At 41.1% G+C, this 17,718-nt stretch overlaps 1 protein-coding gene across 1 annotated transcript in view; it reads right to left on the bottom strand.

Moving 5' to 3' along the window:
- Positions 1-8,546: 8,546 nt before the first annotated feature.
- Positions 8,547-17,718, bottom strand: part of TAB2 (TGF-beta activated kinase 1 (MAP3K7) binding protein 2) — a 70,084-nt gene continuing 60,912 nt past the window's right edge. Inside the window, exons 4-7 of the mRNA XM_061991683.1 lie at positions 13,960-14,120; positions 13,232-13,325; positions 11,930-12,010; positions 8,547-10,582 (exon numbers count right to left, since the gene is read on the bottom strand). Of these exons, the coding sequence (XP_061847667.1) occupies positions 10,437-10,582; positions 11,930-12,010; positions 13,232-13,325; positions 13,960-14,120 (482 nt within the window). The 3' untranslated portion in view covers positions 8,547-10,436. The remainder of the gene's footprint in view (positions 10,583-11,929; positions 12,011-13,231; positions 13,326-13,959; positions 14,121-17,718) is intronic.

Here is a 17,718-nt window from a genome sequence, read left to right as displayed (position 1 = left end):
AAATGCACCGTTTAGTCCTTCTTCTCCCTTCACCTGCAGCTGAAGCTCAGGCACAGGCAGCTCGGGCTGTCTCTTGGCTGGGTCCCAGGCGCTGCTGCCAGGCGGCCCTTCCCGGGCAGCGGCTCTGGGAAAGTCACGCGGGGTTAAGTTTAGAGTTCCAGGTTGGCACATTCTTAACGCCAGCCAAAAATAAGTGTGAATGGGGATCAATGTGATGAATTTGCTGAGCTGCCAATTATATTTTAAAGCTGAAATCTGAAACCAGGTTTGCCAGCCGGGTGAGTATCACAGCCAACCTTTACACAGGAATTAATTGGAAAAACACTTTCTCTCCGAGTCCAGAGAGCGCTGCCTTACAAATGCTTTCTCTAAAGTCTTTCCACCATACTTTGGACGTTACTGGTCGATCTGAACACAGGGGATTTTAATTAATAAAGTTTATCATCTTGCATATGTGTCAGTCAAGAGCTCGGAAGATCCATAACAAGTATTCCAGACATGCAACTGTAAGGCAGCATTGAGTGCGGGTGTCCATGGGAAAGCTTCTTCCAAAGCAATTTAAAACACCACCATTTCCTATTGCATTAAACCTTCCTTCCTTGCATTTTTGGGGGAGCTGTACAATTGTCTGAGGCCAGATGGCTAGGTTGTGCCCATAAAACTGAAAACACAATTCTCTGCTGGCCAGGTGGAGGTTGGATGGGCAACAGCACGGTACAGGCTGCAGCTCACAGCTACCCAAAACCTGCTTGCAGCTCTGGTTCCAAGCTCCTTGCCAGAGGCACAAACCACCCCCTCAGGTGCAGCCAACGTATCGCTGTGGCAGCAGCAATGCTGGCTTAAAGGTAGGACTTCCTGAGGCTCTTGATGGAGCTTCTATTGCCTGTAGGCAAGCAGATGAGTCCCAATGCCATGCCATCCCCACTTTCCTTTATTCAGGCCTGCTTTAAATATCACACCTGCGGTGCTCAGCTCTTGGCTATCAAGGCTCAAAATGTAGACAATTTTCAAAGCAAACCTTTCAGGAGACACAGACAATGTTACGGTCTGTATCTGTTGCATTGCACCCACCCAGAGCTGGGACCTGAAAAGCCTCCAACCCACTCAGAATTTGGCTGGAACATCCCCAGGGGTGCTGCTGGGGCCCTGCCTGGAAATGTTGCTCTCCAGTATGGTACATGCTGCACGGTCATCTGCCCTGAAATCTTGGGCAACTTTCTCCAAACCACCAAACAAGTCTGTGACACAGCATCAAACCACATTCAGACTTCAAGTTGAATGCCTGATGACAGCAATTTTAATCTGTAGGCTTTGGCTACCAAAAAGCAATTCTTGCAGACAGAAAAGACGTCTCATGAAAAGATGTCTCTTCGTAGTTGTGCCAGGTATCTAACAGTAGACAGTATTTTCTTTCCTCAGATTGTAAGTTTGATTTTTGGCCCCTCAAAAACATGGAGGAAAAGAAAAGATGAAGGAAAACAAAATATACATTCTAGTTTACTGGATAGCTCCAAGATGATCCAGGAAACTTGGCTTGAGTGGTTGTTGAAGTGTCTACGATTAGAGGGGAAAAAGGAAAGTGGACAATGACACAGGCAGAGGTAGGGACAGAGATGAAGTCACAAGGAACAGCAAAATCTGGGGTGCACATTCTGCACACTACTTGAAGCAGAGCTGCCACGTCACCAGAGCAGAGTGTCTTTTAGAAAGTGAGACAGTCACACAAGTAATATCGCTGAGAGAAAAAATCGCTGTGGTGGTCCCAGCACCTGTGTAGATATCATAGAATCACAGAATGGTAGGGGTTGGAAGGGACCTTTAGAGATCTAGTCCAACCCCCCTGCAGAAGCAGGGTCACCTAGATCAAGTCACATAGGAACATGTCCAGGCGGGTCTTGAAGACCTCCAAGGAAGGAGACTCCACAATCCCTCTGGGCAGCCTGTGCCAGGGCTCCCTCACCTGAACAGTGAAATAGTTTTTTTCTTATATTTAAGTGGAATATTTTGTGTTCCAGCTTCATCCCATTACCCCTTGTCCTGTTGCTAGATACCATTGAAAAAAGTGATGCCCCAACCTACTGACATCCACCATTTAGGTTTTTCTAAATATTAATAAGATCTCCTCTTAGTCTTCTCCAGACTAAACAGCCCCAGTTCCCGCAGCCTTTCCTCATAAGATGTTCCAGTCCTCTGATCATCTTGGTGGCCCTGTGCTGGACTCTCTCTGTCCCTCTTGAACAGAGGAGCCCAGAACTGAACACAGGATTCCAGATGAGGCCTCACAAGGGCAGAGTAGAGGGGAAGAACGTTTCTCGACCTGCTGGCCACACTCTTCTTAATGAATTTGAGGATGCCATTGACCTTGGCCATGAGGGCACACTGCTGGCTCATATTTAGCTTATTACCAACCAGGACTCCCAGGTCTCTCTCTGCAGAGCTGCTCTTCAGCAGTTCGACCCCCAGCCTGTACTGGTGCATGGGGTTGTTCCTTCCCAGATGCAGGACTCTGCACTTGTCCTTGTTGAACCTCATGAGGTTCCTTTCTGCCCAACTCTCAAGCCAGTCGAGATCCCATTGAATGGCAGCACAGCCTTCTGGGGAATCAGCCAGTCCTCCCAGTTTGGTGTCATCAGGGACCTTGCTGAGGGGACACTCTGTCCCCTCATCCAGGTTGTTGAAGATGTTGAACAAGACTGGCCCCAGAACCGATCCTTGTGGAACTGTACTGGCCACAGGCCTCCAACTGGATTCCGTGCCACTGATCACTGATCATGTTTTAGTATCTCCCTTTGTCTATTTCCCTGCCCTATTGCACCTCCATTAGCAACAAAAAATGGTCTTGTGACATATAGATGGTGAGAAAGCATGTGTCATATTTTTGGCCAAAATTGTTTGGAGTGGCATTTCATACTTTTTCTCTGCTGTCTGCAGGCTCCCAGTGAGCTCCAGCCCCAAAGCAACCAGAGGAGCAGGAAGGGGTGCCGTGCACCCAGGCGTCTTCTCAACAGCAGTTCCCAGCCTGGGCGACAACAGAGACTCCATGACAATACTGCAAGACACTAAGCAAACAACTCTGGAAATTTCACTAAGACAAAACACAAACAACAAAAGTAAACCTCAGAAAGAAAAGGTTTTTTACAAAAAGCAATCCATCCATCCATGTTCTACCCAGGATCCAACACATATGCCAGGTATTGAAAACAATAAGAAACCCGCAAACAAAAGCATGGCTCCCCAACCTACAGTTTACAGCCAACTCTGATACTATAGGTAAATGAAGCAATTTTTTCTTTTTAATAGCAGCTGGGAAGAGTCTTTCCATACATCCAAACATTGCTTTGCTTACAGTCTTACATCAACATAAAGCCACTGTAAAACTAACTCTTTATTTGAAGTCTTTAGGCTGGTAAGTTTTCATTCCAATCAAACGTTCACCCTCTCATGTGGAATACGTTTCCTGTCACATCAGAAGAGCTATCAACATTCAGCTAACCTGTTTTGAACTCAATTCCAGATTTATTACCTTAAATAATTAGAAAAGGCCACTTTTAAGCATAGTGTTGCAGGATGGTGGTAAAAAGCTAATCCACAATCAGTGATGCGTTGCCCTTCCTTTTGAGACTATAAAGGCATTTTAAGGAACGGGCAGCCAACCTCTGAAAGGGCAGTGGCAGAACAATCTGTTTTATCTGCAGGCACTTCTGTGCTGCTGAAATCTGCTGCCTGCCAGTCACGCCACGCCCTCTGGGGACTCACTTCCACCGTCCTTTTCCTCAGGAGGTCCTTGTGAGCCTCTCCTTGGGACATAACCAAACGTGCCAAGCGTAAGAACCCGGGCCATGATGGAGACACAGCTGTCATGTGAACAGATGCACAGCAGCAACACCCACATTCCTCTCATGCAACAGGAAACGAGGTTTGTACCCAACTGTTTTTGGGTACCTTCTGCACAGACTGCACTTCCTGCTGCCTCTGAAGTGAGCCTTTCCTGTCCAAATGCATGTAAATGCAAAACCCTGATGCTGCTGTCCCCTAGCCATACTGTTCCTCTGCTGATCTGTACAAGCCTGTATTGTACAAGTCTGCAAAGGGATGTAACACATCCCCACCACAAAACCAAGGAATTCCCCGTGATGACTGGCTACGTGATGTGATAAATGCATCTACTTGTACCAACAGACTTCGAAGGTACCGCAGACCAAGCGCACCATGAGTCTTCCTGGCCAGGCATGCTACAGAAGCCACATTTCAAGATCCTGACTAACATTTACCTCTCCTTTTCAGCCCTGAGGACTTGTTTGTCACATTTTAGTTTGTGTGTAACAGTGGGGTGGGAGAAGAGCAACACCGCTTGCTTCTGCATTTGAAGAACAAAGGACAGATCATTCCTCTGCCCATCTCCTTTACGTCTCCATCACCCTATTTCTCAGCCCCTGACCTTAACTAGTTGCAACAGGAATCTGAATTTAGGCAAAGCTTATCAGTCACAGGTGAGATACGGTCTGCTGATATCTACTAAGACAAAACCACATGAAAAAAGCTTAATGCACGTTTCCTCCATCGATTACCAAATCAACTACATCAAAACTGTATTGCCTATAAATGGTGCTCCTATAAATGGTGTGGAACAATAGCACACACAGCCACAGAATTTAAAGCCATGAAAAATGGAATTAGGTTTATAAAAGCAGCTCAATTTGCTCATTTTAGTACTCCAACTGATATGCTACTTTTCGCCTTCAAAATCTGCACTCACAAGCAATACGAAATGCTTATTATTTCCAATAAACTTGCACAGAAGGGGCAGATTAAATCCATGTAGATAATCAATCATTTTGGCTCAAAGCCCTGTGTAACTACACATAGATACCTGCAACTCAGATCAATGAAGAGAACAGGACACCCGGAAAAATAGTCAGCTAAACTCGTATGTGCAGCAGCACTGCACTGGCCATTACCTTTTCAGTTACATTTGAAAATTGTCATTGCATTTTTGGTTAAATATGAAAAATATCTGCATATTTAATGAAAACAATTCAATCCACTCACACTGCTGGGAATGATTATGTCTCAAATCTGAAGCAAGTGCTTCTGCAAGCTCCACCAATGCTGTGAAGGTGGCACAACTTGAGAAGCCCTGCTTTATATCACCAGAACAGAACTGCTCAAACAAATAAAAACCAGAGAGATTTCTATCAAAAAGAAAAACCATCAACATTTAGTCTGATTGCATCACTCTCCATGTTCCTCATCATTCCCAAGTGTTCCTTTAGCACTTAAGCGCATCGTGGAACCTGAAGCCCTCAAACATTTCATACTGACTCTTCTTGTTCTCTCGCTCTCCAGTAATTCTGAAGTAGTTCACACAATATGAGAACCTCACAAGGCATTTTGGGCTACATAAAATTGAAGATCGTTCCCCAAAGTTAACAGTAAAAGCACTATTCAAGCAGCCAGGCTTGGAAAAGAATGCACTGTAATCATTCTACTCTGCACCAATGAAAGGAGTCACTAGTTTAAAGCTCATTTGGAATTTCTGTTCAAATTATGACAATCCTTTAAGATAATCAAAATGTCAAAACATTTTCTTGGTATTTAAAGTTAGAACTAAGTATTTAAGTTGCCATGGATTTACAAGCTACACTATAGATGCTGTCAACTAACTATAGAAACGTTTCTGCCATGGTTTTATAGCACTACTCATTTTAGAATATCAAAATAGTAGTGAAAAGGGTAAATGCTCAGTACATTTCAACACTTGGTGCCTTTTTTTTAAGGGTTGATCAGTATCTTCAATCAAGTCTTCCTTCAGTTTGTGTCCTGGCCCCAATGTACATTCAACATAGGGGAACTAGACAGAAGAAATGCAATACCGACACGAAAAATGTATGTTCCCTGGGCATCTACAAAATACCAAGGTAGACATTTCAAAATCATAAAATTGAGCTCACACAAATAAAACAAATATGCATAGACAGGTACAAATGCCCATCGTGCAGTTTTAAAATAAATCATGAGCTTGAGACTGAATAAATCAAACCTCAAATTCAACCTGAGTCTCAGAGGTACCGCAAATAACCACACTCCTGGGCAACAGAATAGCTCTGCTGATTAGAGACTGAAGAGATGAGTGTTTTTCTGTTCTATCCAGAAAGCTAGGAAAGGGAACTGAATTCAGTTTCACAGAGCTGTCGTGACACAGGAGGCCATTTACCAACTCTTTGTCACAGTTTCATTGGATGCATTTCTAAAGTTATCCCGATTCTGAAGCTTGACCGAGTGCTTAGTACTTCACGTAGTAAGAAACAATAAACAGGAGCATCTCTAAAAGGCACAAAATGTACTCATCCCTTCCTGCTAAAGAAGGAAATAACCTATTTGCTTTGGGGAGGGCTTCTGGGTTTCTTTTTTTACAATTATAGAGACAAAGATGTTACAAAACCATAAAGTCATAAATCAGCATCCAAGATAAGCTACTGTTGTTCACAATGCAAAATTTAAACTTACTGCAAATGTTTATCATTTATCTTCCATGAGGAAAAGGGAAAAAAAAACCTGCAGGAAAATCCAATTCTGTTTCATCCTTCAAAATTTAAACCCTTAAAAACTTACCCTTCAAAAACATACAATGATGACACGCCAAAATACTTGTGTCAATTTGAAGAGCCACTGATACATGTGATGTGAAATACAGGAAGAACATAAAATCCCCAGAGGCAACAGTAAAAGTTTGTGGAACCCACAACACTGGAGATGTCATTTCTCTTGTCCCACTACTCCAGGATCAGTTACTGAAAATACCACCTGCTACATTCTCATACTATTGTGCTGATGGCTCTGCAGAGCTATGTCGAAGCCAGGATGGAAACACTATTCTTTTTTTCTCTTCAGAAAACCAACACTAAACTAATGCAGGGAAAAGATCAGTTATGCATCTGGTAAGTAAAATGGAGTTCTGCTCACAGTATTTCCCCAAACATGCTTTTTCTACCCTGCAGCAGACTCAAGCTTGTTGCTGACTCTTAAACCACAGCTACCCTGTTCACTCCACACCCGGTTCTTCATAGAGCAGATTAAAGCGCCCCAGTTGTGTTAAAGAAAGGTTTTTGCTGGATCTGTAGTTAATACCTTTATAGATTTACAGAGCATCACTATCCCTCGGGAAAGCCCAACTCCATGTACCAGTCTAGACAGGGTGCAAGTGGGAAAGACATGTACAGGAACACTCCATAGCTCACAGCACTGTAACAGACATAGCACCAAAATACAGTTTAACCATATTAATCCTTAAACTGTGCTTGAATAGTATGCAAAATGCATTATCTATAGCCTTGTACAAAGTGGTTCACAGAATCATAGAATGGTAGGGGCTGGAAGGGACCTTTAGAGATCATCTAGTCCAACCCCCCTGCAGCAGCAGAGTCACCTAGATCAGGTTGCATAAGAACATGTCCAGGTGGGTCTTGAAGACCTCCAAGGAAGGAGCCTCCACAACCCCTCTGGCAGCCTGTGCCAGGGCTGCCTCATCCTCACACTGAAATAGTTTTTTCTTATGTTTAAGTGGAACTGTTTGTGTTCCAGCTTCATCTCATTACCCCTTGTCCTGTTGCTAGCTACAGCAGAAAAAAGGGATGTCCCAACCTCCTGACACCCACCCCTTAGGTATTTCTAAATATTAATATGTTCTCCCCTCAGTCATCTCTTCTCCAGACTGAACAGTCCCAGTTCCTGCAGCCTTTCCTCATAAGATATTCCAGTCCCCTGATCATCTTGGTGGCCCTGTGCTGGACTCTCTCCAGCACTTCCCTGTCCCTCTTGAGCTGAGGATCCCAGAACTGGACACAGGACTCCAGATGAGGCCTCACCAGCACAGAGCAGAGAGGGAGATGAACCTCCCTTGACCTGCTGGCCACACTCTTCTTGATGCATCCCAGGATGCCATTGGCCTTCTTGGCCACGAGGGCACATTGCTGGCTCATATTTAGTTTATTACCAATCAGGACTCCCAGGTCTCTCTCTGCAGAGCTGCTCTCCAGCAGGTCAATCCCCAGCCTGTGCTGATGCATGGGGTTGTTCCTTCCCAGATGCAGGACTCTGCACTTGTCCTTGTTGAACCTCATGAGGTTCCTCTCTGCACAACTCTCAAGCCAGTCGAGATCCCGTTGAATGGCAGCACAGACTTCTTGGGAATCAGCCAGTCCTCTCAGTTTGGTGTCATCAGGGACCTTGCTGAGGTCTGTCCCCTCATCCAGGTGGTCGATCAAAATGTTGAACAAGACTGGCCCCAAAATGGTTGCCCATCTTGAAATGGAAAGTGACTTTACAGAACACATTTCCTTACACTCACTGGATTAAACAGTAATGGTCAGGAGGAAAGACAAAAGATTCAACAAAACAAAGGTTTAAATAAAATCTCTGGGCGTAAGAAAACAGCCTACTTTTAATACTGTTAATTGCTTATTGTTCTGCTGAGTATTCTGTGGCTCCACAGCCTGGAGAAAGCAAACAAATCACAAACCCAAACATTAGAATATTTTTTTTTTTTAATTTTTATAAATAACTTATCTGTTACAAAGGCAGTTTACCCAGCTAAATCACAAAACCATCAACTCCAGATATCCAAATTAGGTTTTATTAATAAACAGGTAAAAACTGATTTGTCAATCTTCACATAGAACTGCAGATGAAGCTGAAAAACAAGGCCTCATTTTATTAACAAAATGCATTGAATGCAAGTGCTTCGGGTCTACTGCCTAATTACCTGGGATTGGCATTTTCCTCCCACATAAAAAAACAAATGCAAAGCCTTCAAAACAAAGGCCTCTGTGCATTCACATAGATCACTTGTAAAACTCCTAATAAAAGTGTCCACTGGCAAATGTTTACAGTGGGTGACAGTCTACTTTGTCTCTTGCTACATGGTTAGCACTCCCTCCAGCCTCACGCTAAGTGCTGCTACATAATTCTTTGCGTGCCGTCTTTCATGCATACACTGTACTGGAATTCCATTTGCTTGATCACGGTTACATACATCCCCGATCATGTGAGTATTTTCCTTAAAAAAATAGATCATCAAAATAAAAGAGATGCTTGAGGTTGCTTCAGTGTTCAAGTCTGTTTGATTTCTCTTTTCCAGCCTTTATTTCAGTTGTCCTAAATATTGCTATCCTTGTTTTATATAAATATGAGACTTCACCACAAAGTCAGGTTTAGAAACTGGCTGCCAAAACAGGAAAGCATTTAAAGTCCTTGAACGAAGCTGCTGCTGTTGATTTTGGCACTGTATGTAGTTCCCCAATGAATCTCTCTTCAGGAGTCTGCAAGGTACCCAGCAGATGAAGCAAGCTTAAATCGGATGCTGATCTGTTGGTGGGTTGAAAGTTTCTCGGTACAAAGTCTCCTCACGCCAGACAAAACGCTACCTCATGTCACCCACCGTAAAACTCAGTGTACAGAGTGAACTATATGCATAACTCTTCCAACTTTTCCTGCATTTTTACCACGCTGCATCTGCAGGTCTTCACAGATCATCAGCATTTACAAGAGCAATGTACAGAATGAGCACAGGAAAGCTATTTTGTGCATAGTTTCTTATTAATGCTCTTATTTTAAGGCATTGCTTCTCTCAGATAAAAGCTTAAAAAAAAAGGGACATGATCGTGCTTAATCACTTAAAGGGAAAAAAGAAAGTTAACAAAAAAGACTATTACACTATACATACAGAAGTACAAGAAAATAATAAAAGTGAAGAAAAGAAATCACTTAAAGCAGGCTCTAGAGCTATGTACAGTAGGAAAACTTTGGGGTATTTCACTGTGTGTATTGTACAGACAACGCATGCAGTTTTTCCTTTTCATCTTTAGACGTGATTGTCCTGATTTCTGGCTTCACAGAGATGTTTTCAGGGAAGACGAGGAAAAGAGTACCACTGATTTGTGAAGTTCTTCCCTTTATCAAAGGCACTATGTGGCAGCAAACAGTTTAAACGGTTAAACCTTGTTCCTTTTAGATCTCCTCTGTGCATGTAGTGTTTCATTGAAAGCTCTGAAAACAAAAATGCTAGCACTCTATTCCTTTCCCCTGTCAAAATTCAGTAGCGACATCGGGGCAGAGAAGAGGATGGGCAACACCCAAGCACACTGAACGTGGCGTGCGTTAGTTACTGGGATACTGGTAATACTGTACACGGTTTAGGCAGCTGGCAACGGACTCTTTCAGCAGATTACCTTTCAGCCAATCAATTTCAACTGCCCACGACGCAACACTGAGGTATCACTAGCTCTGTGGGCTGACATTTAACATTAGCAAAATACCATCTCGTCACACCTTCAATTTTACAAAACCCTACACATAAATGCTTTTTTTTTGCCCCCCAATGACCAGATAGTTCCTTGTACGTTTGCTATGGTTTTACAAAAGGGAACGGGCCCGTTGGCTCAGAAATGCCTGGGCATTTCACACTGTTCACAGCGATTTAAGGCTGGATGATTTAAAAAAGTACAGGCAGTACAACTCCACTGAGCTCCCTCATCTTCATCTGTGTCTGGAACAGTCTTTGGCGTTTTCACAATGGACCTCTGATCTGTGACATGAAAGAGAGAAGATCGGTGGTTAGTAACAAAGAACAGCACAGAAAGGATGATTTTTTTTCCAGCAACTGAGAACTATCTTGCTCCTCTGAGAAAGCACAGTTACTACAAGTGACAGAGGTGGCTTTTTATCATCCCCTCGACTACAGCTTGATTGTGAGTCAGCCAAATGGCACAAGGTGAAACTATAAAAAGCAAATTTCCCATCCCTTCACTCAGCTTTCTTCCCTTTTGGTCTCAGTTCAAAGCTGTGGCATGAAAAGATGATAAAATTCAATAATTTATCAGCACAGGAAACATGCATGACATTTAGAAGCCTAAGGTCTACGAAGCAGTCCAAAATTATGACAAGAAATAAGCACTCTGCAACTTTTTGACATTTAAGATTTTGACCCTAGAATGACTATCAGCAGTTGTTCCTCAACCCAGACAAGCTGTCAGATACACCAGTGCTTAGCCCTGTCACACTAATCCTCCCAAGCACACAAGCACAACTTCTTGCATCACATATCAGACAACAACCTTCAACTACTTTTTAAAAAGATGAAAAGAGAATGTTTGAAAGAGAGAATGGTCAGAAATCCCAAGATTCTGTAACAACAGTCACTGCACACTATGAAGACTAATCACACCCACATAATATATATATATATGGAGAACTTTCTGCACATTGGCAGGTGATCTCATTCATCTGGTGGCCTGCTTACAGGTTGTAGTATGATGCTGTTGCAACCAAGTTAATTTCATTCTCTGCTTTATGTAACACACAGGAGGCAATTGTTCTATTTTGTTTGACATCCCATCAGGGCAAAATACTACGTAATGGGCAAAACTTAATGACAAGAAGAATGGTCAAGACCGACTAATAAATTCAGCAATACCGACTGTCCTATTGGGCACCTTTCTTTTCCTCTTCAAGTACCTCAAACTACATTGAACCACAGTGAGAAAAGGCTTTAATTTAAATGAATATGAATTCTGTACTAGCCAGGAAATCCAGTCAGGGTAACCAAGCTGAGACTGCAACACCTAAGTAAATCCAACAATGAAGTGATGTGAGTTTCACTCATCTCTAAGCAATACATGGATGCTTTCATTCAGTTCAACTACTTCCCAACATATTAACCATCTTCCAACACAACACGTTTAATACACTTTTTCCCTGAGAGAGAAACAAGAGCAGATAGAAGCATATTTACTGCCAATACAAATAAAATGCAAGGTTTGCGCGCTTTTGAAGTAACCTATTGCAAAATTAATGTTTAAACTAGATTCATAAAACTCAGTATTAGATGAAAACCAGATATTAGCATTAAATTCACATGTTTCCAGTACAGTACCTTTGGGTTTTGGTGGCACCGGACCAAGAAATCCAATATTGTCATAAAAATTATGAATAGCGCTGGGATTAAAATGTGGTCCTAAAAAAACACAAAAGTGCAGCAGTTTAAAAGACAAGCTTGAGTAGGAAGGCGTATCAGTGGTTTTCTGGGAGTAATTCTGAAACAGTACTGTTATTCACTTACCACCTTTTATATCAAGGTGTCAATATAGACCCAAGTGAGATATCAATGCTACCAAAGCTATGCTTGAAGAAACTTACTGCCCCAAATATGCACTATAAAGTCAGAAACAGAATCCAACAGACCAAAGTCCTTAGGTATGTTTTCTGCCACTCTTAAATATTTCAGAGCATTTTATTAGTGACTTTTACCTGAGACTTTCTAAATGTTAACTATATTGGTAAGCGATGTGCTATCTACTATGCAGTGTATTATATATGTTTATATTTAATAGAGGAATTCCTAAATCCCATTTACTGTAACAAACAGACATTAAAAAAAATTGACATGCAATTTGAATATTCTATTTAAGGTCAAGATTGTAGTGCAGCTTTACATTCAGTACATCTGCCTACTTTCTCCTTATCTACTGCTACATTGTTTGAAGAAGACCAATGGCTCATGACTGAACTGATGTAACAGCTGGCTGCTGCTGAAAGTGGAAAGCATTAGTCCCTTCCCTCTCACCGTCTCAGTTCTCTGTTCCCATGCCTCTCCCTCACATCAGCTGTGTCAAGCTTTTCCAGCAATGCAACATTTTTTGCTTGGCTAGTGAACAGAATCAGCTCTGCAAAGGATCTAAAAAAAACCAATACAGAGCCAAAGCACAGTAAATGGAAAGACAGGGAAGCAGGAAGAGAGAGGGACCTGTTGTTGGCAGCTCTTGAACTGGCTCAAGTGTCTCAATCTCACCCTGATGACCAAAGACTGCATCTCTGCAGATAAGAAGTGAAAGGCGTATCTTTGTATCATTCACAAAACATCTACCTCTTCTTTGATACTCAACTGGATTTTTTCCCCCCAGCATTTATAAATGGCATCACAAGATTCTCTCTTCTGAGCCAAGTATGAGATAGGAATGACCGTGGGATCAGGAAGAATCATAAAGCCAACAAAAACAACAGGCTTAGAAGACATTTATTTCCATAGTTTCACTCAAACCAACGTAATGATTTTGCAAGTAGTGTGTATACCCATCATTTATAACACAGATGCTTTTGATGCATGCAGAGAGTGAAAGAAGGAAGGAAAAATAAAAATCAATATTCACAGTTGCTGATGTACTAAGACATACTGTACCTCTTGCTTGAAAAAGATCAATCTCTTTGGTTAGGCAATCTATGTCTATCTGCAGCTGTCTGTTACAACTTCTTAACTGTTGCATTTCTTCCAGCTGAAAAAATAAATCTGCCCGTTAGACTATATTTTCCCATTTTATTATCAGTCGACATTCATTCACGCACAGGTAGAGAGCACTTAGTTATTTCTGAAGTGAAGATAAAAGAATTTTCCCTTATAATGGCCTTTCCTTTAATCCAACCATCACTTACGAAAGCTTTCAGACCCACTGAATTCTGCTCTCATATCAGACTTCAGAGTTGCCTGAAAAACTCCACAATGGCCAATGGCCCAGCAGATCAATGGCTGATCTTCTGGCACTGACAACTGGTGCATTTTGCCAAGACTGGTTTAATGCACAAAGACCAAAAAACAGTTGTGTGGAACGCAGTATGGAGCTGTACTCAGAAACATTAGGTGATCATGCCTTTAAGAACATCTGGAAGGGCTATCAGTCAAACCTTTTGTGACTGCCTTTAAAAGCAACACTTTCCAAAGCAATTGGTGAACTGAAAGGTTGTAGTTAAATAATGCATGCTTAGTCTTTAAACTACATTGTTTACCAGTTTCATACTAGCCATACTGCCTGCCACTAACATACTGTCAATGTATGAGCACTGTTCCTTTAATTTATTGTGACAGACCACACTTGTGGTTTAGGTTTACAGCCTACAGACGTTTCAACTTACTGATGGAATTTGGGAAACAGAATTCGATCTTTTCAGACGCCTTCGTGTTAGATTATTCTCCATTTCATTGACCTCTGATTTTAGTTTATCCAACTTTTTCTTTTGAATCTCAAGTTCTCGCTGAAGTCGCTCCATCCTGGCCTTCTGGTGTACCAGTAAAGCTGCAATACATAAAGTCTCGTTTTACGTACTTTATTATCCTTCACACGGCAACATCAGATAAAGATGAAAGTATTCTTTTGGGAAAATACGGATAAAAACATTGCCACAGATTGCTTTTCCATTCTCCTCACCAGAAAGCCTCTGTCATGAGACAGAAAGCATTGTATTTTTGAAAATACCAATTGCAGACGGCAAGCAAATTCAATGAGAAAGGCAGACAACGTAACAGATGACCATGCAAAATTTAGCTGTAATCTGTAAAAGTCTTTTTCAAGAACCAAACCAATTTACCAGAACCACTACCACAAACCAACATCAAACATTTTCTTGCATTGTACTGAGCCCAAGCATTATAGAACAGGTAGTATGAGCAGGATTTCAGAGAGATGGTTGCAATACAGAGCTCTATATAAGCCATATATATATAATATATAATCTGATGCATAGATATATAATCTGGACTTTGATTTTTATTGCTATTTGGATAATCCAGTGTTCTTGTCATAGCAGCAGACACCACATGGAAGTAAACCAGGGAGTACCATGAGCAATACTGCTGGTGAACATCAGTTACATTTATCAGAGGCTGGACTGCATGTAATTTTATCCCTAAACTGTGGTGCAGTTAGCTTGACTTCTAATTCTAACACTGCTTACTATTTGTAAAGAAATCTAATTTAGAAACTACAGATGGAGTTCACATTTAAAACACAGCATTTAAAGCTCTAAGGAACACAAATAGCAGAAGATGCAATCAGTGTCACACAATTTAAGTTCATTTGATTAATGGTAGGTGGTACTATTGACTATCACCACATGAGCAAGTAACACTGCTCAAAGCTATGGTCACCTTCTATAAAAATGAAAAAGTATTTCATTAAATAAACCCAACCATCATTTCCAACTTCTGCACAGTTATTCATTAATTCATTAAATTACTAATTCATATAAACTGGTATCAGTCTCACAGACTATGGATAGATACCTTTACAGCAGTGTGGAATTACAAAAATGTAGCAGTAACAAAGCATTTAAAAAAGACTGAATATGTCTCACAAGATATTTAAAACTGTGGCTTTAGCATGATGTTTTGTTCTCTACGATTTCTTCAGGTACCAAAAAGTTAGAATCACCTCTGTTGCTAAGCTTTCCTGAGTAATAGCAGAGTGGAAATAATGATAATAAAATCACACATCAAAAAGATGCAACTTTCTAAATCTTTGGCAAGCAGAACTGCCCTCTGTTGCAATTCCTGCCTGTTCATTCATTCATTCACACATCATATTTAGTCTTCCAGAGGTTCTTCAAAAGGAGGAACCATGCCAAACTATTTTTATACAGTGTCAGAGAACTGCAAAGCCTTGCTGAGATTCAGCCTAGGCTTTTGAGTCATATACGTTCAAAAGATAGTGAAATGACAAAGCTTCTAGAACTTGATTTTGTTCAATTTAGAGACGTTTGCATGAAGAGGCACCTTTATTTGTGGCAGCTGCTAGTCACGGTATCATTAAAGTTGTAGCTATGCACCTGTCATACAAATGTAGTAACTGAAATTCCAAGATAAAGATTTTTGTTGAAGACTTGGAATCATCAGGTAAGTAGTTTCAAAAGACAGCCTTGCCTCTTGAAAAGCCTTTTAGAAAGAGCTAAAGGAACTTTTTTCCATTTAGGAACTCCCAGAGTTACAAACTTAGCTGCAGCTATAAAGAAAGGAAATCAAAGACTATTTTCCCTCTAGTCTTACAGGGAGAGTACAAGCCTTTTTTCCTCTACCCTTCTACTTTTAGACGGTCTCTTCTATTTTTGTTGCCACAGTGCTACTGCTGAGGGAACTCCTTGAAGCCCAGGTTATTTGTATTTGACCTGCAGCAACATACAGCTGTGCACTACCAACAAGACTCAGAACTTCAGAGCTGTCAAACTATGGATGCAGGCTGCTAGTGAGCAGACAGTGAACTGGATGGTATAATCAATTAAGAGTGCTACCAGACTATCTCCAGGCTGTGTGGCATAGACTAAAGAGTCTATGGACTATTAGCAAGACTGAATCTCTGGAGGACTTTGCCCTGCACTCACTCCAACAACATCCCCCTCCCCCTCCCTTTTTTTTTAAAGCTACTCTTGTAAGCACTGATGGATGCCACCAACACCACTACATGCTCTTCATCTTCACGTCCCAGATGTAATCCAATTTATTTGCAGAGTGGCTTTGTGACTACTTCACCATTTTACAGTTTCAAACCCCAATAGACTTTACACACACTCTTTACAAAATTGCCATTACAACTAAAGAACTTACATTCTTTGCTATGCTAAACTCCCGCTGTTAAAAATAACTTGGATAAGGGACTGGCAAGACATTGGTTGAAATGTTGGCTTTCACACAGAATTTGGCAATCTTGCTTAAATATCAATTGGGCAGCTGTAGGGGAAAAAAAATGGGGCAGGAAAGACAAAATCTCCCTATATCCCACTGTAGTACTTATTAACAGCCAACAGCAAGTTTTCAGCTCCCTCTAGTGTTGATCGTTGTTGAAAACGTTAAGAAAAAACAGTGCATCTCAATCTCACAGAATTCAGCTATTTGATCTAGTTTACATTGCCCATGAGGAGACATTTAACCATCTTTTTGACAACCCCGTACTTCTTGTGGGAAAGAGATTCCACCTATGCAGACAGCATAGGCACAATAAAGTGTACTCTTTTTATTTACACATTTATCACAGAAAAGGCTCTACATCGTGAAAAATCACAGAAAGCATGACACTCTGCAAGACAAAAGTTCATTTTTCCTTTCCTAGTGATCTACTCAAACAGGTACTGAATATAAGTCTGAAAATGGACACGTAATTGTTTTCTCAAAGCCTCTGGGAATCTGAATTTTAAAGAAGTACCGCTTTAGAAGGTTTTGTGCTGTTCCAACTGTTTCTAAGAAAAAAGCTCATCTAGGAACACAATGATTGCACTTTGTTCTACAGATCTATGAATTTCTGAATTTTCTTAAGTTTGCATTCTGGCAATGGAATTACTCTGGCAGTAAGTTTATGAGTGTCACTCAAGAGTAGGGCCTGATACACAGAGCCTGTACATAAGGCTGTATTTTTTCTTAAGAAAAATGATGTAATGAGCTTAAAGTCCCTCAGAGCATGGGGGCACAGCTGTATCTCACTTTTTTCCTTCTCTTTGTTTGCTTTTTTAAAAACATCCACAAGGATCAGTTAAGATCTTTAGAAATTTGTTTCCTACAGCTTTTTTTTTTTCTTCTTTTTGAAAAACTAAAAAAGCTCCAGGAAACCATCACAAGGACTGTTCAAAATGCCACTGCTAAACTAGTTTATCAGTTAATATATTTGTATTAAAAACACAGTGACAAGAATTGCTAAGTAAATGTACATTTGTGTATGTACATACAGTTAGTTGGTACTAATAATTAACTTTCTAACGCTGCATAGCATCCCCTACCCAAGTTAAAGAAAAATAGTATGAAAAAGTCAAGACAGTCAAAAGCCAAGTAGTATTGAACTGAGGGACTTGAGCTCCCTAGTACAAAAATATCAGCTTCAAGATTTTATTACACAATTATGTATTTTCTTGATA

The sequence above is a fragment of the Colius striatus genome, chromosome 2, assembly GCF_028858725.1.
Source record: "Colius striatus isolate bColStr4 chromosome 2, bColStr4.1.hap1, whole genome shotgun sequence".
Taxonomy (NCBI): domain Eukaryota; kingdom Metazoa; phylum Chordata; class Aves; order Coliiformes; family Coliidae; genus Colius; species Colius striatus.
This window is presented reverse-complemented; position numbering and strand designations above follow the sequence as displayed.